General features: G+C 47.9%; 1 protein-coding gene across 2 annotated transcripts in view; it reads right to left on the bottom strand.

The window, feature by feature from the left end:
* Positions 1-8,591: 8,591 nt before the first annotated feature.
* Positions 8,592-24,038, bottom strand: part of TCEA3 (transcription elongation factor A3) — a 44,802-nt gene continuing 29,355 nt past the window's right edge. For both annotated transcript variants that reach the window (XM_054500901.1, XM_054500911.1), the window contains 4 exons: positions 22,548-22,703; positions 14,805-14,951; positions 11,875-11,946; positions 8,592-9,004 (listed from right to left, as the gene is read on the bottom strand). In XM_054500901.1, the coding sequence (XP_054356876.1) occupies positions 8,996-9,004; positions 11,875-11,946; positions 14,805-14,951; positions 22,548-22,703 (384 nt within the window). In that variant the 3' untranslated portion in view covers positions 8,592-8,995. The remainder of the gene's footprint in view (positions 9,005-11,874; positions 11,947-14,804; positions 14,952-22,547; positions 22,704-24,038) is intronic.

Raw genomic sequence — 24,038 nt, 5'->3', positions numbered from 1 at the left:
GATGATTGGGAAGCTCTTATGACTTCATGCATATCAGCTGGTTTTCTCCAAAAAGAATCAATATTTTCTAAAAATGTAGACAATTGCATTAAAAATGCAACACAAACTTATTTAGTATTATTTGGCCTACTTAAAGACGTCAAACAGACCCATACTCACTGAACCCTATTCTGTACCAGCTGCTGAGCTGGGAAATAGGACACCACCCCTCACAACGACTGCAGGGCTGCTGCGTGGATTAAATGTGAGAATGGTACCTAGGAGGGCCTTGGCATACCATGGCCATCACTATTATGGGGGGAGAGAAAATACATCACAGATGTTCTGTGAGGTGAACGTATTGCAAAGTGGCTCAGAGCATGACCTGGGCTCTGGATTCAAACCCACGTTCTTTCTCTAAAAACAAATTACTTGGCTCACGCCTGTAATCCTAGCACTTTGGGAGGCTGAGGGGGGCGGATCATGAAGTCGGGAGTTCGAGACAAGCCTGATCAACATGGTGAAACCCGTATCTACTAAAAATACAAAAATTAGCTTAGTATGGTGGCATGGGCCTGTAATCCCAGCTACTCAGGAGGCTGAGGCAGAATTGCTTGAACCTGGGAGGCAGAGGTTGCAATGAGCCAAGATTGTGCCACGCACCCCAGCCTGGACGACAGAGTGAGATTCTGTCTCAAAAAAAAAAAAAAAAAAAATCACTCTCAGAACCTTGGTTTTCTCAGTCAGCAAAGACTATAATAATACAAATTCATAGAAAGTAGAACAGTGCTTTCCAGGGCTTGAGGGAAGGAGGAAATGAGTTATTTAAGGAGTATAAAGGTTCAGTTTGCAAGATGAAGAGTTCTAGAGACTGGTTGTACAACAGTATGAATGTACTTAACCTTACTGAACTATATACTTAAACATTATTAAGATGGGCTGGGTGCAGTGGCTCCTGCCTATAATCCGAGCACTTTGGGAGGCTGAGGTGGGTGGGTCACGTGAAGCCAGGAGTTCCAGACCAGCCTGGCCAACATGTTGAAACCCCGTCTCTACTAAAAATACGAAAGTTAGCTAGGTCTGGTGGTGTGCACCTGTAATCTCAGCTGCTTAGAAGGCTAAGGCACGAGAATCACTTGAACCCAGGAGGCAGAGATTGTAATGAGCCAAGATCGCACCACTGCTCTCCAGTCTGGGCAACAGAGAGAGACTGTCTCAAAATAGATTTTTAAAAAACTGCTAAGATGGTTTATGTTATGTGTAGTTTACTACAATTTTTAAAAAACAGTATAATAATAGTAACCTAGTTCATGAGGTCAGAGGGCTCATTGAGGCAATCAATGTAATGTGCTACCCTGCACTCATAGTAACAATAGCTAATATTTACTAATCAGTCAGTATGTGTCAGGCCTGATTCTGCTGCTCTCTTTGTATTAACTAAATGAATCCTCACAACAATGCTTTGAGCTAGGAGCTATTATTACCACTGTTTAACCAATGAAACCAGAAGCATGCAGAAGTCGTATAATGTGCCCAAGATATCCAGCTAGTAAATGCTCAATGATTAATAGATATTACTGACGCTGTCATACAACGAAATTTTAAAGGAATCATCATCATCATGAAGGTTGAATGCAATGTGTGTTAAGAGAATTTCACGATGCTATGGAGTTCTGAGGAACCATTTCATGTTGCTAGGGGATCAGAGACCTCATAAGAAGATGTGCATCTGAGGTGAGCCTTGAAGAATGGATAAGATTTGGATCTGGCTAGGGAGAAGGAAGTAGTATAGGCATTCACAAATGGGAAGGCCCATTGGGTATTCAAACACAGGGCAAATATCTCCTTTAGCCTGGAGCATAAGGGACAGCAGAGGTGGACGATGAACCACCAAAGCCAAGCAGAGGGCAAGGGCCTGTCAGGCCTCTGAGCCCAAGCCTGCACGTATACATGCAGATGGCCTCAAGTAACTGAAGAATCACAAAAGAAGTGAAAATGGCCGGTTACTGCCTTAACTAATGACATTACCTTGTGAAATTCCTTCTCCTGGCTCAGAAGCTCCCCAACTGAGCACCTTGTGTCCCCCGCCTGTGCCCTCCAGAGAACAACCCCCTTTGACTGTAATTTTCCATTACCTACCCAAATCCTATACAACGGCCCCACCCCTATCTCCCTTCACTGACTCTCTTTTCGGACTTAGCCTGCCTGCACCCAGATGAAATAAACAGACTTGGTGCTCACACAAAGCCTGTTTGGTGGTCTCTTCACACGGACGTGCGTGACAGGGCCCATCAGCACAGTCAGACATAAAAGTCTCTAGGCCCCCCCGCCACCCCCAAAAAAGGCAGAAGGCAGATAGAGCTTTGAAAATCAAACCAAATAGTTGAATTTTGATAGCTGGTGGAAACTGCTGAAGGAATGACACTCAGAGTCAGGCAGGGTAGATGCAGGGAAGATAGTGCTCTGAGTTGGAGGATCAGTAGAAGACCTTTGCACCAGTCCTAGAAAAAAGAAAACCTGGGCCGGGCGCAGTGGCTCACGCCTGTAATCCCAGCACTTTGGGAGGCCGAGGCAGGCGGATCACGAGGTCAGGAGATCAAGACCATCCTGGCTAACACGGTGAAACCCCGTCTCTACTAAAAATACAAAAAAATTAGCTGGGCGTGGTGGAGGGCGCCTGTAGTCCCAGCTACTCAGGAGGCTGAGGCAGGAGAATGGCATGAGCCCGGGAGGCAGAGCTTGCAGTGAGCCGAGATTGTGCCACTGCCCTCCAGCCTGGATGACAGAGAGAGACTCCATCTCAAAAAAAAAAAAAAGAAAAAGAGAAAAGGAAACCTGAAAGGCCATGTTGACAGTGATGGGAATGGAGATAAGGGCTGGTCAAGGGACAGACTATAGAATTGGGAAATAAGAGAAGAGGACAAGGGGAAAGGGTCACAGATGGTTTTAAGGAATGAATTAGCTGACAAATAGGAAAGACAGAAGAGGGGACCAAAGAAAGAAAAGATGCATGGGGTGCAGTGGCTCACGCCTGTAATCTCAACACTTTGGGAGGCCCAGGTGGGAGGATTGCTTGAGGTCAGGAGTTGGAGACCAGGCTTTGGTAACACAGGGCGACCCCCCTCGCATGCCCATCTCTACAAAATTTTTTTTTTTTTTTTTTTGAGACGGAGTCTCGCTCTGTCACCCAGATTGGAGTGCAGTGGCACTGTACTGCAACCTCCACCTCCCGGGTTCAGGCGATTCTTGTGCCTCAGCCTTCTGAGTAGCTGGGATTTACAGGCATGCGCCACTGCATCTGGGTAATTTTTGTATTTTTAGTAGCTGTTTAGTACATGTTGGCCAGGTTAGTCTCGAACTCCTGACCTCAGGTGATCTGCCCGCCTCGGCCTCCCAAAGTGCTGGGATTACAGGCATGAGCCACTGCACCCGACAAAAAAAAAAAAAATTAGCCAGATGTGGGGGCATGTGCCTGTAGTCCCAGCTACTCAGGAAGCTGAGGTGGGAGGCTCACTTAAGCCTAGGAGTTCAAGACTGCAGTGAGCTATGATCACACCACTGCACTCTAGCCCAGGCAACAGAGTGAGACCCTCTCTCTCAAAAAACAAACAAACAAACAAACAATGTCGGGGTATGGTGGCTCACACCTGTAATCTCAGCACTTTGGGAGGCTGAGGTGGGAGGATCACTTGAGCACAGGAGTTCAAGACCAGCCTGGAAAACACAGCGAGATCTCATCTCTACAAATAAAAAAAATTAGCAGGGGTGGTGGTGCACACCTGTGGTTCTAGCTACTCGGGAGGCAAAGGCAGGAGGATCACTTGATCCTGAAACATCAAGGCTTCGGTGAGCTGTGATTGCACCACTGCTTTCCAGGCTGGGTGACAGGATGAGACCCTATCTCAAAAAAAATTTTTTAAATTAAAAAACAGAGATGTGAGTTCAATTTCAGATTAACAGTATTATAGTATTGAGAAGGTCAGTGGGGTGCTTGCAAGGAGATATCCAAATAGGCACTTGGCAATGTAAGTCTTGAGCTAAAGAAAAACCGGGGCTAATAAGAGATTTGGTAGTCTGGATGAAAATACTAAGAAAGACTTCTCATCCTATACAGTATTTTAGGTTCCTGGAACCTTTTGAAAACACCCAAATTGGCCATAGGATCTTCAACGACCCTCCATTCTTCCATTTTCAAGTTTGTTTTTTGTTTTTTGTTTTTTTTTTGAGGTGGAGTCTCGCTCTTGTCGCCCAGGCTGGAGTGCAGTGGCAATCTCGGCTCACTGCAACCTCTGCTTTCTGGGTTCAAGTGATTCTCCTGCCTCAGCCTCCGGAGTAGCTGGGATTACAGGCATGTGCCACCATGCCCAGCTATTTTTTTTTTTTTTGTATTTTTAATAGGGATGGGGTTTCACCATGTTGGCCAGGCTGGTCTCGAACTCCTGACGTCAAGTGATCCGCCCACCTTCGCCTCCTAAAGTGCTGGGATTACAGGCGTGAGCCACTGCAACCAGCCTATTTTCATGTTCTTTTGGCCATAACATTCTGGTGAGCTCTTTCATTCCAAGCGTGTTGCCTGTTTTACCTCACTTGACCTTGTCTTTTTCCTCCCGTATGGTAACCACCTCCCCTCCCCTAGGAAGCCCTCCTGGGTGGCAGAAGTGAATGCTAACTCCTTGTAGCTTGCACCTTCTTCATCTTTCGTTATGAAGGAGATGGGGTTAAACCACGTGTTCCAGCCAACAGCGTGTGGAAAGACTCTGTGACAAGGAGGAGCACAGCATGTCGTGAAGAACTGAGAGAAGGCCAGTGTGATTGCAGCACAAAGTGCGGGGGTGAGGCACAGGCCCGCCCTGCAGGGCCTTGTAGACCTTGCCAAGAGCAGTAGGGGGAAAAGGAAGAAAGAAAGGTTTTAAATGGGGGTGTAGAGTGGAGGATTCTAAGGATCAGTTTTACAATGTGGAAAAGCCTGTTCTGGTCAGTTGGATCCGGAGTGGACACGGGAAGGCCCGCAGTGAGGGTTTTGCCGCCTGCTGATGGCAGTCTGTGGCCTATTCATACTCTTTTGTGTCCTTTTGTGAATGTGGATGTATACTGTATAGATGTGTGGACTTGAGCTGACTTGTTCTTTTGCTGTTTAATCTGACTCATCTCCTTTGTAAACAGTAAGGTTATTGAGGGTGAAGATTAGTTTTCTTTTTTTTTATTCTATGCTCTAAATCCCTATGCTATGACACAGGAAACACAACAGTTATTTAGATCGTGACTACTGAAAATCGCCCCAAGGTGCCGCGTTTAAAAAACTCACCCAAGGTTGGCCGGACGCAGTGGCTCACGCCTGTAATCCCAGCACTTTGGGAGGCTAAGGTGGGTGGATCATGAGGTCAGGAGTTCGAGACCAGCCTGACCAACATGGTGAAACCCCGTCTCTACTAAAAATACAAAACAACAACAACAAAATTAGCCAGGCGTGGTGGCAGATGCCTGTAATCTCAGCTACCCGGGAGGCTGAGGCAAGAGAATGGCTTGAACCCGGGAGGTGGAGGTTACAGTGAGCCGAGATCGCGCCGCTGTACTCCAGCCTGGGCGACAGTGCAAGACTCTGTCTCAAAAAAAAAAAAAAAACCAAAAAAAAAAAACCTCACTCAAGGCCAGGCGTGGTGGTTCACACCTGTAATCCTAGCACTTTGGGAGGCTGAGACGGGCGGATCACCTGAGGTCAGGAGTTTGAGACCAGCCTGGCCAACATAGTGAAACCCCATCTCTTTTAAAAGTACAAAAATTAGCCGGGTGTGGTGGTTCCAGTACCGGGGTTCTAGTACTTGGGAGGCTGAGGCAGGAGAATGTCTTGAACCCGGGAGGTGGAGGTTGCAGTGAGCCGAGATCGTGCCAGCCTGGGCGACAGAGCAAGACTCTGTCTCAAAACAAAACCAAACCAAACAAAAAACTCACCCAAAAGTAACCTTTATTGGCCTTATTAAATTGACAGTGGTTGCTTTTTGTTCTGCTTTTGGTTTCTAGACATTTGGATGGAGGATTACATAATACAGAGAAAAATCTGGACATCTAAGGCCTTCCTACTCAAAGTGTGGTCTGTGGACCAGCTGCATTGGGGTTAGAAATGAAAAATCAGCTGGGTGCCGTGGCTCATGCCTATAATCCCAGCGCTTTGGGAGGCTGAGACAGGAGGATTGCTTGAGCCCAGGAGTTTGAGACCAGCCTCGACTACACAGGGAGACCCCATCTTTATAAAAAATAAAAAATTAGCCAGGCGTGGTGGTGCATGCCTATAGTCCCAGCTACTCCAGCGGCTGAGGTGGATCACCTGAGCCTAGAAGGTCAAGTCTGCAGTGAGCCATGATGGCATTACTGCACTCCAGTCTGGGTAACAGAGTGAGACCCTGTCTTAAAAAAAAAAAAAGAAAAAGAAAAAAAGAAAGAAAGAAATGAACAATCTCAAGGCCCACCCCAGACCCATTGAATTGGAATCTGCGTTTCAGCACAATGCCCAGTGAATTCTCACCTGTATTAAAGTTTAAGAAACATCTGGGTTTCTAAGCAACATCCCCCTGCACGTTTGTGGATAATATTGGTCCCTCAGATGTATGTGGCATTTATCGCATCCCAACTGGTGTGGAAATCTGTGCCTATGGTTTCTTTCCCTGCCAGGCTGTGACTTCCTGGAAGGTAGGGGCTGAGCCCTGTGTATAGCTCTGGATCTCTTATAGCACAATGACAGGAAGCAGAAGACCTGGGTTTCTGTCCTGGCTCTGCCATTTATGAGTTCTTTGTGTTGTATCATCTGTGAGAGGATTTTCGATCTTTCCAAGGGAGGGATTCACCCCAAATCTAACTGTTTAAAAGTCAGAGACAGGCCAGGCGTGGTGGCTCACGCCTGTAATCCCATCACTTTGGGAGGCCAAGGTGGGTGGATCACCTGAGGTCAGGAGTTCCAGACCAGCCTGGGCAACATGGTGAAACCCTATCTCTACTAAAAATACAAAAAAAATTAGCCGGCTGTGGTGGTGGGCACCTGTAATCCCAGCTACTCGGGAGGCTGAGGCAGGAGAATCTCTTGAACTCAGGAGGTGGAGGTTGCAGTGAGCCAAAATCGTGCCATTTCACTCCAGCCTGGGCAACAAGAGTGAAACTCTGTCTCAGAAAAAAAAAAAAAAAAGTCAAAGATGGGGTCGGGCACAGTGGCTTACGCTTGTAATCCCAGCACTTTGGGAGGCCGAAGTGGGCGGATCATTTGAGGTCAGGAATTCAAGACTAGCCTGGCCAACATGGTGAAACCCTGTCTCTAATAAAAATACAAAAACTAGCCAGGTGGTAGTGGTGCGTGCCTGTAATCCCAGCTACTCAAGAGGCTGAGGCAGGAGAATCGCTTGAGCCTAGGAGGCAGAGGTTGCGGTGAGCCAAGATCGCACCACTGCACTCCAGTCTGGGTGACAGAGAGAGACCCTGTCTCAAAAATAAATAAATAAATAAAAATAAATAAAAGTCAAAGACGGTGGAAGACTCCTGTACCTAGTTTATTTCTGGGCTTCATCTACAGGAGAAGGCACTTATGGATGGAAGGAAGAAGACAGTAACCAATTCTAGAGTAAATGATGTCCAGGGTATATGAGGAACTTGGGTTATAGTTGCCCCAACAGCTTCCCCAAGGCTTTTCTAGAAGTTTCCAGCTTTGCCGAAAGTTCCTGTCAGCATCAAAAGCAAGCTGAGGCCAGGCGCGGTGGCTCACACCTATAATCCCAGCACTTTGGGAGGCCAAGGAGGGTGGATGACTTGAGCCCAGGAATTCGAGACTAGCCTGGCCAACAGGGCGAAAACCCATCTCTACTAAAAATACAAAAAATTAGCTGGGTTTGGTGGCTCATGCCTGTAGTCCCAGCTACTCAGGAGGCTGAGGCAGGAAAATTGCTTGAACCTGGGAGGTGGAAATTGCAGTGAGCCAAGATCACACCACTGTATTCCAGCCTCTAAAAAAAAAAAACGAAAACAAAAAAAGCAAGCCAATAATTATCATGGGAGAAGCATGGCAAGGTCTCTGTGCTCTGCAGATGTGTTCTGAAGCTCAGGTCACAGATGGAGCTGTGAGGGACACATTGCTAAGGCCTGGGCAGGTTCTGAGGCTCAGGACTTTCAAGGGGCCATGGAAGTCAGAGTGCTGCTGTAATCTTCAGAAAGCCCACTCAAGAAAGCCCGCTCAGAAAGCCCAGCTCAAGAGGATCTGTTCCCTGCCTAGAGGGATATGATCTGGAGTCCTCAAAGGCCCCCACAGCCAGCTGTGAACAGGGAATAGCAGAGAGTTTGGGAAGAGATGAGGAAAGAGTAGGGAAGAAATATTTCTATTAGGCCACTGCAAAAGTAATTGCAAAAACCACAATTACTTTTGCAGCAACCTAATACATAGTATGGAAGTAATATCTGCTGAAGCCAAATGGTGTAGCAACTGTTCTGCACGTGTGACTCTGAGGTGGGGGTGGGGTGAGGTTTGTGTTGATCTGGCATTTTTCAATTCGGAAAAGGCTGGGAGATCCAGATGGGAGAGAAGGAACTTAAAGCAAAGGTCTGCCAGCCCACTGTCAAAAGATATGACACCTCAGGTCTAAGGCGCTGCAGTTTCTTTATTTTTTCTTTTTCTTTTATTTTTATAGAGATGGGGTCTTGCTATGTTGCCTGGGCTGGACTCAAACTTCTGGTGTCAAGCGATTGTCGCACCTCAGCCTCCCAGAGTTTGCAGATTACAGCCATGAGCCACCGTGCCCAGCCCTCTGCAGTTTCTAAAAGGTTCATCAATGCAGATTCTCAGCATCATTCTCCAATTAGGCTCCCCCATTAACCAATTGTTTCTAATGACCGATTATTAATTTGCAAGAGAATTCTTCCTCCAACTCATACCACCCCACTCAGAGTTCAGTATTTTCCTTCATTTTAATTTTTATTGCTTCTCCAGTTCAGACAGTTCAGCGCTTCCTCTTCTTCTTCACCTTGTTCATGGCTAGCTGTTCCATCAGCAGAACTACAAAACCAGAAAGGCAACAAAATTTGAAAGGTTTCTCAGCATCCTCCAAGGAGGCTGTGGGGGAATATGAAAAAGAAGGTGGTGTCTGGAGCCACGCAGACCAGTCCAAAGCCCAGCTCTGCCATTATTAGCTGTGTGATCTTGAACAAATCACTCACCTGTAAAATGAGCTCATAATGCTTGTGAATGTGAGAATGATATCAGGTAATAAATGAATGGCAATTCGGTGCCAGGAATGTGCTGAGCTCTCAATTTATGGTCAAGAACATCACTGGGATGGCTACTAATCACTTGGTTAGACTTTCGGTCTCCCACATGGCAACGGAGACCAACTGAAAATGTGTTCAGAAGTCTGTAGTTGTTACCTCTAGTGGATCCTGTCCCTCCAACTAGTGAGAGTCAAGGAGGAGGAGCTGGATTTAAAGCATTCAGAATATCCTTTCTCTAACAGTAACAAAATCACAAGAGCTACATTTATTGAGCATCTATTCTGTGCTAGGCAGTATTAACATGTATTAACTCATTTCACCCTTACAATCACTCTGAGGTAGGCACTAATATCACTCCCAATTTTTTTTTTTTTTTGAGACGGAGTTTCACTTGTCACCCAGGCTGGAGTGCAATGGTGTGATCTTGGCTCACCGCAACCTCTGCCTCCCGAGTTCAAGCGATTCTCCTGCCTCAGCCTCCCGAGTAGCTGGGATTACAGGCATGTGTCACCACGCCTGGCTAATTTTGTATTTTTAGTGGAGACGGGGTTTCTCCATGTTGGTCAGGCTGGTCTCAAACTCCTGACCTCAGGTGATCCACCAGCCTCCCAAAGTGCTGGGATTACAGGCACGAGCCACTGCGCCTGGCCTATCACTCCTATTTTTACAGGTAAGGAAGCAGATCAGAGAGTATAAGTGACTTGCCCAAACTCCCATAATACTAGTAGATGACATACCCAAAATAGTAAGAATAGTGGTTTTATGTACCAGGCATGTCTGTGCTCAGGGCGTTTTTTGTATGGTTGTATAATTTGTTGACTGCACAAAAGAGCCTGGCCAAAGGGGCAAGGTGAGGCTGAAACGTAGCCCCTGCTCTGTTTGCTCTGTACCCTGGCATGAGGCTGTGTCGCCTGGAGGAAGGGACACCTTTTCCTAATTTGACAAAGATGCCATATGAGCTCTCAAAGTCTCTGTTAATGCTTTACGTGTGTTACCTTCTCTACTCCTCAAAACAGCTCTGTGGGCTAGATATGAATACCCTCATTTTATAGATGAGGAAATACAGGCTTAATGAGTTCAGGTCACTGAGTTAAGTCACTTGGTGAGGGATAAAGCTAGGATTTGAGCCTGATGCCAAAGCCCATGCTCTAAACCAGTAGGCCACTGTACTGGCCCCATCCCTAAGTGCTCAATAAGTGAAAAAAGGAAAAAATACATAATCATCTGGTTTTCACCTTAAAAAATATGGCAGTTCTAATGAGGCCCCAGTAAGGGCTACTGAGGTCCTTAGTAAGAAAAATAATTGGAGGCTGGGTGCGGTGGCTCACGCCTGTAATCCCAGCACTTTGGGAGGCTGAGGCGGGCGGATCACGAGGTCAGGAGATCAAGACCATCCTGGCTAACACGGTGAAACCCCGTCTCTACTAAAAATACAAAAAAATTAGCCGGGCCTGGTGGCCGGCGCCTGTAGTCCCAGCTACTCGGGAGGCTGAGGCAGGAGAATGGCGTGAACCCGGGGGATGGAGCTTGTAGTGAGTGGAGAATGCGCCGCTGCACTCCAGCCTGGGCGACAGAGCGAGACTCCATCTCAAAAAAAAAAAAAAAAAAGTAGAAGAATTGATCAGGAAGTCGGAGCATCGGCTTTCAGTGCTCCAAACTGTGGCTTTATGCTTATGAACTATTTCTGTATTTCAATTTCCTTGTCTGAAAGTAAGAATAACATTATAAAGGAACAATTCTTGTAGTGGTTTGCAAAGTGTTTATGCATACGTGATAACCCTCATATCAAAATGATCCTCACATCACCAACCCTGGGAGAAAGGCATTATTATTACTCTTGCTCAATGAAGTGAGTAACATGCTCAGAGTGAGTAGGGCAGAATGGGACCTGAAACCAGGGATCCTGATTTGTCTTGTACTTCTTGCTAAGTACCTTAGAACTTTTGGAGCACCTGCAGCCTGCCTGGTGACCCAGACATCACATGGTGCTGGTGCAAGTCAGATAGCAGTTGGAAACTGACATTAGTCACGTGACCGCACTCTGTTCCTTCAGGAGACTTGGCAGGAAGGAGCACTCTGGGAGGAGTCTTTGCTTGGCTCCCATGCATGAAAACAAAACTTCTGCCTTTGCAGGAGCTGGGGCAGTATGAGTTACAGACTTGGGTAATGTAAGACTTCCAGAGCTTCCTTAGGAGGGAAGGATGACCTGGTGGCATTTAGGGTCAACTCCTTTCTGACAGGGCTCAGCCTTCCTGTTTCCCATCCCTGGCTGTGGCCAGGTTCAAAGGAAATACCATCTGTGGAAGCACTTTCCAAAGAGGCGTGGTCCAAGTGCAGAATGTTTTTCCTCTCCTCTGTGGATCTCAGGAAGCCAATTCCATCTGTGCTCAAATGACAGACTTGCTCATCCTGTGATAAAATGTGGGCTGCTGCCCCCACCCCAGCTTGGTGCCCTTCTAAAATGAAAACATGCATGTGTGTTCTCTCCCCACCTCCCCAACAGCAATCCGCCACTATCTCTGGCTCTGCAGGCCTACTCTGTGCAGGCTGGCAAGCGCTGCCATGCACAAGACCCCTTCTGGGTTGTGGGTATACTACGCCTTATGCGGGCGAGATATGTGGATGACAGGGAAGAGGGAAATATATAAACATACAGACCTTCCAGCGATTGCCACATTCATTGCACAAGACAAAGGTAGTCATGGGCTCATCAGCACTGCGTGTCTGCACCTGAGAGAGAGAAGAACCACTCATGAAGTCACGCCCCTGTTTTAGGACCTGCCATGGCTCCCACTGTCTTTAGGAGTAGGTCCAAATCCCAGAGGTTGGCACTGAGATTCCCACCCCACGTCAGCAATTTCCTTATCACTGACAACTCCATAATATTAGTATTATGCTTTCCTCTCCTCTGGCAGGCAGTCCATCAGCTCACTCCCAGTATTTTACTGGTTTAACCTGGCCTTTTGCACTTTCGCTTTTTTTTTTTTTTTTTTTTGACACTGGAGTCTCGGTCTGTTGCCCAGACTGGAGTGCAGTGGTGCAATCTCGGCTCACTGCAACCTCTACCTCCTGGGTTCAAGCGATTCTCCTGCCTCAGCCTCCTGAATAGCTGGGATTACAGGCACCCGCCACCATGCCCGGCTAATTTGGACTTTCACTCTTGTTGGTCACTCTTGTTGATCTTTTGTAACAGATCTCTCTTCTCTTGCCTCAAGACTTATCTCCTACAGGAAGTATTCCCTGACTCACCCCTGAACACACCCTACTGGACAAGCTCACTGGAGTAAGCTGCAAGCAGGTTTAGTGGTCTAGTTCATCTTCCTTATTTTACTGGTGGAAGACCTGAGGCCCAGAGAGGAAAAGTCCTAAATATCATCAGGACTATTTAATGTTACGTTTTCTTATCCTCTTAGCCTCATCATTCAGGTGCAGGAACCAGGTATCCCACAGTAAAGCCCTGGCATTTCCAGATTTGACAGCTCCTGTTCTGGTTTTCTAAGGCTGTCCTTGGCTGGCCATGACATGTAGCAGGTCATTACTTTGCTGACAATCAGCTACGAATGATGTCAGCTGGGAATCTGTGGTGTGGGACGAGTTATGCCCGCCACCCTCCTTGAGTGAGCTCCAGCAGCCCAGCAGTCTGCCAGGCGGACAAAGCTTAGCACAGCCTGGTCACTGGAAAGCAGTGACAAGCAGAGAGAAAACTTTGCTAGTGGGCAGTTTACTTCTAGAAAGAAGTGAGGCACAGGAAGCGCATCACTCCACATGGAAAGGTGCTTGGGAGAGAGCAGAAGCTTGCACAAATATCTCCGAATTCCAGAACTGGAATGCTCCAAGGGACTCCTCCGGAATGGCAAGGCTGACTGCATTTCTGCCCTGGCCACAGAATGCCGCAGGCAACGTGCTCTTGATAAATGATGTGTGCCGAACAGACAGAGAACTCTGAATCGAGTTCTAGAATGACTAGACACCAGTTAGAATCCAAGGATATTTGTGCTCTAAGGGCATACCATGTGCAACCCAGAAAGAGGAGGCCATTCTCTGGTTTTAAGAGAAGGGGCCTCCACAGCCTTCCCAAGTTCCCCATGCCAGGGCAATGGTCTTCAGCTTTAGGACTCAGAGCTAAAGCCATTAGGCTTTATTGACCAAGTTAGCTGGATTGCAGGCAGAAAGGTCTGGATCTGGTTTATTACTATCTCTGACATTGGCCTCCTTTCTTGGGCAAGGCTAAAAAGCCCATCTGTGGCCTGTGTGGGCCTCAGTTTCCCTGGGTGTGTAATGAGGGAGCTGGGTTTCACATTGCCAAGTTCCCTTCCAACTGTCTATGACTCTTCAGCCGCCGTGAGTCTGATTCTTCTTATTGTCACGTCAGGGCAGACAAGAACACACTGACCAAGCCTCGTAGACACATAGCGGGATGATTCTAAACTCAGGAGAACATTGTCTAGAAGCCACAGGTGCACCACATTAGTGTACCAAGGCTTACCCTTCTCTCTGCAGCCTGGAGAGTTTTTAAGGTTTTCTTTGTTTTGTTGAGGCAGGGTCTCATTCTGTCACCCAGGCTGGAATGCAGTGGTGCAATCATGGCTCACTGCAGCCTCAATTCACTGTCGCCTCAACCTCCTGGGCTCCAGTGATTCTCCTGCCTCATAGCCACCCATTTCCCCTGCATCCAGTAGCTGGGACTACAGGCACACACCATCAAGCCTGGCTAAATTTTGTATTTTTAGTAGAGATGACGTTTCACCACGTTGCCCAGGCTGCTCTCAAACTCCTAGGCTCAAGCCATCTGCCTGCCTCGGCCTCCCAAAGTGCTGGGATTACAGGCGTGAGCCACTGAGCTGGCCCAGCCTAGAGAGGTTTTTTTGTTGTTGTTGTTTGTTTGGTTTGAGACAGAGTCTCTCTCTGTCGCCCAGGCTGGAGTACAGTGGTGCAATCTCGACTCACTGCAGCCTCCACCTCCCAGGTTCCAGTGATTCTCCTGCCTCAGCCTCCAGGGTAGCTGGGATTACAGGCACGTGCCACCATGCCTGGCTAATTTTTTTTTTTCTTTCAGATGGAGTCTCACTCTGTCGCCCAAGCTGGAGTGCAGTGGCGCGACCTTGGTTCACTGCAAGCTCCGCCTCCTGGGTTCACACCATTCTCCTGCCTCAGCCTCCACAGTAGCTGGGACTACAGGTGCCCGCCACCACGCCCGGCTAATTTTTTTGTATTTTTAGCACAGACAGGGTTTCACCGTGTTAGCCAGGGTGGTCTCAATCTCCTGACCTCGTGATCCGCCCGTCTTGGCCTCCCAAAGTGCTGGGATTATAGGCGTGAGCCACCGTGCCCGGCATTTTTGTATTTTTAGTAGAGATGGGATTTCACCATGTTGGCCAGGCTGGTCTCAAACTCCTGGCTTCAGGTGATCCACTCACCTTGGTCTCCCAAAGTGCTGGGATTGCAGACGTGAGCCACCACACCCGGCAAAGCCTAGAGAGTTTTAACCCTTTCTCCCCTCTGACTCTTCCCTAAGCTTCTCTCTGATTTTCCACCTCTATGCTCCTGTGGCCTCCTGCACCTCCGGCCCATCCCCTCACTGTCCATACCTGGTTATAGGTGCAGTTCTTCTTCTTGCATTTGCTGCACTGGAAGAGGTCAGTGGTAGTGCCGCCGGTCTTGGCCATCTGGTGCTCACGGATGGCCTCCTGGGTCATGGCATTCCTCAACTCCCTCAGTTCATCACTGGCCATTTCCTAGAGAAAAAAGAGTCTGCCCTTCAGGGCTGAGGAGTTGCAGGGGCCCTGCCCCGCACCCGGTTTCTAGAAAGTCTGAACAGAAGAGGAGGTAACATGATTTATTGACTGCAAGGAGCTGGAGGGAGGCCTGGATTCCAGGTCCTGCCCCAGTGGGAGAAAGCTGTCCCTGCAGAGTCCCCATGCCGCCCACGGCTGGAAGGTCATAAGGCATGTTCAGGTGAGCAGCAGGCAAACAGCCTCTGCCCAAGGACGGGCACTCCTGTGTACATTTCTTCAGATCTGGGGCTCATCCTGTCTGCCAGGACCTTGGCCTTGGCCTGAACCTTCCTGCTTGAGCTGACTTGATCACTGCCACCTGGTCTATGATGTTCCCCTTAGCCTTCCTCTATAGACTTGACCCAGTGCTCTTTTACACTGTGATCACTGCCCTGCTGTTCTGCTTAGTGGGAATCTTGGCGCAACTACCCATGACTTGCTGCTGCTACCCCCACCCTGAAGCTCCTGGGCTCACACAACTAACTGTTTATCTGATGAGCATGCACCCCAGATCATCTTTTTCTGAGAGTTTCTACAGAAGAGTCTCCAGTCTCCCACCAGCTCACAGGAGACACTCCAGGTCTGCATCACTCACACCTTTGCTTTCTCTGTCCATCTCCCTGGCCACTTGTCTCCCCTTAAGCCTCTGCCAGAGGACAGCAGAGAGGGAGCTCCAGTTAAGGGTTGGTGGAAGGGGAAGGAGGGTGACTGATGCGAATGTCAAAATGAGGATTTTAAACTTTCTTTTTTTTTTTTTTTTCAAGATGGAGTCTCGCTCTGTCACCAGGCTGGAGTGCAGTGGTGCGATCTTGGCTCACTGCAACCTCCTCCCAGGTTCAAGCGATTCTCCTGCCTCAGCCTCCCGAGTAGCTGGGACTACAGGCTCATGCCACCATGCCCAGCTAATTTTTGTAGAGACAGGGTTTCACCATGTTAGCCAGGATGGTCTCGATCTCCTGACCTTGTGATCTGCCCGCCTCCTCCTTCCAAAGTGCTGGGATTACAGGTGTGAACCACCACGCCTGGCCTAAACATTTTAATTGTTGCTGTCTGTCCTGATTCCTTAAACCACGGAGAAGAAAGCTGGCATAAAGGTCAAAGCATTTTAGTGTGCTCACCTTTCATTATAACCACTTAGGCTTCTTGATAAAATGCAGATGGCTATGAATCTGAATTGCTAAGGGCAGGCCCAGGAATATGCATTTTAAAAGTTATTTATTTATTTGTTTATTTTTGGGACAGGGTCTTGCTGTCACCTAGGCTGGAGTGCAGTGGTGTGATCGTGACTCATGGCAGCCTCAACCTCCCCAGGCTCAAGCGATTCTCCCACCTCAGCCTCCCAAGTAGCTGGGACTACACCCAGCATGCACCACCAAACCTGGTTAATTTTTTTTTGTATATTTTTGTAGAGATAGGGTTTCCCCATGTTGCCTAGGCTGGTCTCCTGAGCTCAAGTGATCTGCCTACTTTGGACTTCTGAAGTGCCGGGATTACAGGTGTGAGCCACTGCACCTGGCCAGAATATGCATTTTCACTAGTGTCCTCAAGTTATTCTGGTACGTATTAATGTTTAAGTCCTAGTGTGTTAAATTCAAAGGCTAGGCCCTAACCAATGGCAGGAGAATATAGAAAAACAAGTCAATGAAAGTCATTTACCCATATGAGTAAAAAGTAGCTGACTTTAATTTGGGGGGATTTTCCAGAGCATAAAGCATTTGCCCATTCAAAATTTATTGGATGTGGCCGGGCGCAGTGGCTTACGCCTGTAATCTCAGGACTTTGGGAGGCTGAGACAGGTGGATCACCTGAGGTCAGGAGTTCGAGACCAGCCAGGCCAACATGGTGAAACCCCATCTGTACTAAAAATACAAAAAATTAGCTGGGCATGGTGGTAGGCACCTGTAATCCCAGCTACTCGGAAGGCCAAAGCAGGACAATTGCTTGAACCTGGGAGGTGTAGGTTGCAGTGAGCTGAGACCGCACCATTGCACTCCCGCCTGGGCAACGAGAGCGAGACTCCATCAAAAAAAAAAAAAAAAAAAAAAAAAAAGCCAGGCGTGGTGGTGCATGCCTGTAATCTCAGCTATTTAGGAGGCTGAGGCAGGAGAATTGCTTGAACCTGGGAGGTGGAGGGTGCAGTGAGCTGAGATCGCGTCACTGCACTCCAGCCTGGGTGACAGAGTGAGACTCCATCTCAAAAAATGAAATCAAAATCTACTGGATGCCAATTTACTGAATGCCTTTAACTGTATCAGTTTGCGGGTAAACCAGCTTTGGTTGTGGGGATACCTTGATTTGTAGCGTTTGTCAGCTTCCATGGGAAAAAATGCTATGGTCAATGGGACAAAATTCCATGGCCAATTTCAAGCTGCTAATGTGATATAACTGAACGCAGAGTTGGGAAGAGCTACACATCACCAGCTCCCTTGAGCTGGTAGGAGCTAGTTCAAGCATGCTACTGCCTCTGAGTCCAACAGATTCAGAAAAGAAGATCTGGTTCCTCCTCCCAATTAGTGCTAATCTGATCGGGTAACCAAGTATTTACACGGGATTGCAAGAGAGGGAAGGAAGTACTAAAGTGAAGGTATATAAGGTGCAGGGGAAAGCAACAGGGTATGGTGGTTAACTGTTTGGGGTCTGGTGGGTCATGAAGAAGCTAGTACTTTAACCAGTCTTGAAAGATAGGAGTTCCTGGGGTGGGTAGTGGCACATTCCAGACAAATAAAACAGCAGGGCCGGGCGCAGTGGCTCACACATGTAATCCCAGCACTTTGGGAAGCCGAGGTGGGCGGATCACCTGAGGTCAGGAGTTTGAGACCAACCTGGCCAAGATGGCGAAACTTCGTCTCTACTAAAAATAGAAAAATTAGCCAGGCATGGTTACATGGTTACATGGTTACAGGTGCATGCCTGTAGTCCCAACTACTTGGGAGGCTGAAGCAGGAGAATCTCTTGAACCTGGGAGGTGGAGGTTGCAGTGAGCTGAGATTGTGCCATTGCACTCCAGCCTGGGTGACAGCCAGACTCCATCTCAAAAGAAAAAACAAAAAAACAAAAAACAGCAGGCACAAAAGATCAGAGGACAAGAATGGCATGTTTGGGGAAAAGTATTTGGGGTAGCTTCAAGTCAAGTGTGGGAGATGTGGCTGGAGGTCAGATTGTGGAAGGAAGTTCTTGTGTGCCAGCTAGGAAATAGAGAACAGAAAGATCTATCCAGCCACACACCAATTCATTGACTTCTCTGCCCTGCCTCATTAGAATGAGGCAGCATCAGAGACACGGAGAATAAGTACAACATTGTAGAAAATAAGGTAGAAAATGAAGGAAATGAGAGTCAGAGACCACAATTCGATCCCTATTTGTTGAGCCCTGTGATGTACCAGACACTGTTGTCAGTGCTGGGTGGACTGTGAATGCCGGTTCTCAGGGGACTGAGAGGATGGTATGTCCACTCAGCAGCGCTCATGGGTATCTCAGAGCCTACTCCATTCTTTGCTATGTCTGGGTAGGGAAGAAAAGAGAAGAAGGAAGAATGAGGGAGTCAGGTAAACAAGGAAAGAGGCATAAAAAGGGAGCCAGGGAAGGGAGTGCTGAGAGAGACACCGTCCACATGGGTCCTGATGGGCGCTTCCCCACACAGCAGGCAGCCCAAGCCCAAGCTATGATTTTTCTTTTTTCTTTCTTTTTTTCTTTTTTTTTTTTTTTTTTGAGATGGAGTCTCACTCTGTTGCCCAGGCTGGGAGTGCAGTGGCAGGATCTCAGCTCACTGCAACCTCTGCCTCCTGGGTTCAAGCAATTCTCCTGCCTCAGCCTCCCGAGTAGCTGGGACTACAGGTGTGCGCCACCACACCCAGCTAATTTTTGTATTTTTAGTAGAGACAGGGTTTTGCCATCTTGAACTCCTGAGCTCAGGAGTTCTGCCCACCTCGGCCTCCCAAAGTGCTGGGATTACAGGCATGAGCCACATCACCTGGCCTGTTGAAATGCTAACCCCAAGGCAATGGTTATTAGGGGGTCTTTGGGAGGTGATTAGCTCTCAAGGGCAGAGCTCTGAGTGCAGGGGATTAGTGCCCCTCTAATAGGGGCCTGAGAAAGACCCCTCCACCACGTGAGGTTACAGTGAGAAGATGGCTGTCTATAAGGAAGCAGGCCCTCACTAGACACTGAATCTGCTGCTGCCCTGATGTTGGACTGTCCAATCTCTAGAAATGTGAGAACTAGGCCAGGTGTGGTGGTTCACGCCTGTAATCCCATTACTTTGGGAGGCTGAGGCGGGTGGATTACCTGAGGTCAAGAGTTTGAGACCAGCCTGGCCAACATGGTGAAATCCCATCTCTACTAAAACTACAAAAATTAGCCGGGCATGGTGGCACACCTCTGTCATCCCAGCTACTCGGGAGGCTGAGGCAGGAGAATCACTTGAACCTGGGAGGTGGAGGCTGCAGTGAGCCCAGATTGTGCCACTACACTCCAGCCTGGGCAAAAGAGCGGACTCCATCTCAAAAAAACAAGCAAACAAAAAAAAGAAATGTGAGGAATAAATGCCTGTTGTTGATAAACCACCCAGGCGATGTTCGTTATAGCAGTCTGAACTGACGAAAGACATACTGTAAAGCCAAGTTGTAATTTATAACTCCAGGCATATGTTACTATTTACCCAAAAAGATCAGATATTTTAAATTAGGTAGAAAGATAACCCTGGTCTACCTGTGCCAAGTTCCCCATTTCATCCTAAAGCCAAGGCTCTTTGCTGTTTGTTTTGGGTGTTTGAGGAAAGCAGTGAACCCTCTCCTCAGAAGAATGTACATACACACACTACATAACACAGACACACACTTCCACATGCCTTACATACACAAACCACACATGCCCCACATACGCTAATCACACACCACACACATACTTCACATGACACATCATACACACATACTCCACACATCATACACACACACTCCACACATCATACACAGTGCACACACTCCACACATCATACACACAACACACACTCCACAGATCACACACACCACACACACTCCACACATTGTACACAAAACACACTCCACACATCATACACAAAACACACTCCACACATCATACACACCACACACACTCCACACATCATACACACACACACACTCCACCATACAAACACACACACTCCACACATCATACACAAAACACACTCCACACATCATACACACACACTCCACACATCATACACACACACTCCACACATCATAGATACCACACACACGCCACACATCATACACACATACACACACTCCACACATCATACACACACACACTCCACACATCATACACACACACACTCCACACATTATACACACCTTACACACATTCCACACATTATACACACCATACACACATTCCACACATCATACACACCACACATACTCCACATATCATACACACACACTCCACACATCATACACACACACATACTCCACACATCATACACACACACTCCACACATCATACACACACACTCCACACATCATACACAATACACACATACTCCACACATCATACACACTGCACACACACTCCACACATCATACACACCACCACACACACTCCACACATCATACACACGCACTCCACACATCATACACACCACACACACTCCACACATCATACACACCACACACACTCCACACATCATACACACCACACACACTCCACACATCATACACACCACACACACTCCACACATCATACACACATACACACACTCCACACATCATACACAACACAAACACTCCACACATCAGATACACACACTCCACACATCATACACAAAACACACACACTCCACACATCATACACACATACACACACTCCACACATCATACACAACACAAACACTCCACACATCAGATACACACACTCCACACATCATACACACACACTCCACACATCATACACAATACACGCATACTCCACACATCATACACAGTGCACACACACTCCACACATCATACACACATACACACACTCCACACATCATACACACACTCCATACGGTATACACACCACACATACTCCACACATCACACACACACACTCCAGAAATCATACACACACTCTCCACACATCATACACACACACTCCACACATCAAACACAATACACACATACTCCACACATCATACACAGTGCACACGCACTCCACACATCATACACACCGCACACACTCCACACATCATGCACACACACTCCACACATACACACACACACTCCACACATCATACACACACATGCACTCCACACATCATACACACATACACACACTCCACACATCATGCACATACTCCATACGTCATACACACACACTCCACAAATCATACACACACACTCCACACATCATACATACCACACACGTATACTAAACACCAAACACACCTCACACATCATACACACCACACACACACCCACTCCACACATACACAGCCCCCACACTCCACACATTATATATACCAGTGGTCCCCAACCTTTTTGGCACCAGGGACTGGTTTCCTGGAAGACAGTTTTTCCACAGATGGGGTGGGAGATGGTTTCAGGATGATTCAAGTACATTACATTTATTATGCACTTTATTTCTATTATTATTACACTGTGATATATATAATGAAATAATTATCCAACTCACCATAATGTAGAATTAGTGGGAGCCCTGAGATCCCTTGTTTTCCTGCAACTAGATGGTTCCCACTTGGGGTGCTGGGAGACAGTGACAGATCATCAGGCATTAGATTCTCATAAGGAGCGTGCAACCTGGATTCCTCACATGCACAGTTCACAATAGGGTTCGCGCTCCTGTGAGAATCTAATGCCGCCACTGATCTGACAGGAGGCGGAGCTCAGGCGGTAATGCTAGTAATGGGGAAAGGCTGTAAATACAGATGAAGCTTTGCTCACTCGCCCACTGCTCACCTCCTGTTGTGTGTCCTGGTTCCCAACAGGTACCAGCTGGTGGCCCGAGGGTTAGGGATCCCTAATATATACCATACACACATGCTCCACACATACACACACATACATACCACACACACACTCCACATACACACACCACACACACACCCCACATATATCCACTACACACCTCACACATCATACATACCACACAGACATGCACTCCACACGTACAGCCCCCACACATACTGCACAATCTAGCTCTGGGGCCAGACAGCTTGCCTCCTGACTTCAACTCTTTCTAGCTGTGTGCATGGGCAAATCCGTTCACTCCTCTGAGCCTCAGGATCCTCATCTGTAGAATGGGGATAATACACCTTTCTATCTCAGTTGGTGTGAACACAAACTTGGCCAATTCGCTGAACACACTTAGCACAGCACTTAGAACCTATTAGCTGTGTTCAGTATCCTGCTAGTCCAGAGCCCGGTGGGGAGGCTGAGATGAGGCTGGTTGGAAAAGCTCCCTGGCTCATTGCTGATGAGTCACGAGCCACTGACCCTCTGCACTAGGCAGGGCTAGGGGGACCTGGCTTCCTGCCTCACCATGCAGACGCCCTGCTCTCACCTCTGCCGTCATCTTGGCTATAAGCCCTGCGGAGATGGCCCCACTGAGCACGTTCCGCCGCAGACCGGGGTTCCTGGGGTCCTTGAGGTTGCTAATGCGGCTGCGCACGCGGTTCCGGTACTTCATGTCCGTGCTCTTGAGCTCTTGGTAGATATGTGACACAGTCAAGGGCCGGCCAGCCATTCATGGAGGGGCACAGAAGGGTGCAGGCCTGGCCCTGACGCCTGAGAGCTCGAGAACCCTTTCTTCCTCTCCTTGGACTTCTACAGGAGTTGGGCCCCTCTTTTGTGACCTCTGACTCTCCAAGTGAGGATGTCTCTCGGGCATTTGTGGTCAGCCAAGTAGCAGAGAAAGAAAATAGCTTCTGGGGTAAGCTCAAATCATAGCAAGCACTATAGTGTCAGGGACACCAGGACCCTGGATTTGTCTGAGCCTCTTGTGTGACCTCAGGTGAGTCACACAACCTCTACACACCTGAGTTTCCTTATGTATAAAATACAAGGATTCTGTGAGCTAAGCCACATGATGCACTAGTGTGGTGTCTGGGACATATCAAATGCTCAACATGTATGGGCTGCTAAGATGATGACAAGGATGCGGATAACTTCTAGTTTGGAAGGGCCCCTGGAGGTTGTGAGTCCAGCTGTCAGAGGAAAAGATTAAGAGCCACATGTTTAAGGCTCTAAGTATTGCAAAAAAGAAACCACTGAGTTTTGTTTAATCTGGTGTTCCCAATACATTTGATTATAGAGTCCCCTTCCCCTGCGTCCTTTCCCCTACAAGACCTGTTACCATCCCATGGAACCCACGCTGGGAATTGCTGGTCAGAGTTACTTCTCCCATTAATAGATGAGGCAGCTGGGGCTTAGAAAGGGTGCAGGACCTTGCTCAAGGCCACCGGGCAAATTCCCAGCAGAGACAGGGCTAGAAGCCAGACCCCTCCTGACGGTAACACTCTCTCCACTCACCCGGCAGGAAGTCATCCCTGGCCACCAAACACAGAGTTTCTGTCCAAACACTGCATCCTAGGCAGGCTTCCGAGCCTCCCACTCCCTCCACCCTCTGGAGGAGCTCAGGGAACACAGTCTCATTTTCTTGGTCTCCTGAGCCAAAGAAGATCAGGAAGACAAAGCTGTTGCTGGGAAAAGCCATATACAAGAAAGAGACTGCGGAGAATGTGGAAAAATGAAAACAGATGACTTGCTAGAAGTGGTGGGAGGGGAGGTGGTATTCTTTCTTTTTTCTGTTATTGTTTTAATGTTGTTTGTAAAATAAAAGTGTGAAAAGCAAAGAATATGCCACAATGCATGTGAAAGCCAAAAAATGTGTTTTTAAAATGTACCACTTGGGATTCCTGGGGTATGTTGATATGTGGAGCCAGCAGGGCTGGCGATACTTTCACCAGCCTCTTTCTGACTCCCTCTCCATGTCCCAAGGCCACAGGAGGGGATGAGGCGGAGAGCAGAAGCGGGGGGGCGGGGGGGGGGCGTG

Source organism: Pongo pygmaeus, chromosome 1, assembly GCF_028885625.2.
Source record: "Pongo pygmaeus isolate AG05252 chromosome 1, NHGRI_mPonPyg2-v2.0_pri, whole genome shotgun sequence".
In the NCBI taxonomy this organism is placed as follows: domain Eukaryota; kingdom Metazoa; phylum Chordata; class Mammalia; order Primates; family Hominidae; genus Pongo; species Pongo pygmaeus.
The sequence above is the reverse complement of the archived record's forward strand: the minus strand, read 5'-3'. Positions and strand labels throughout refer to the sequence as shown.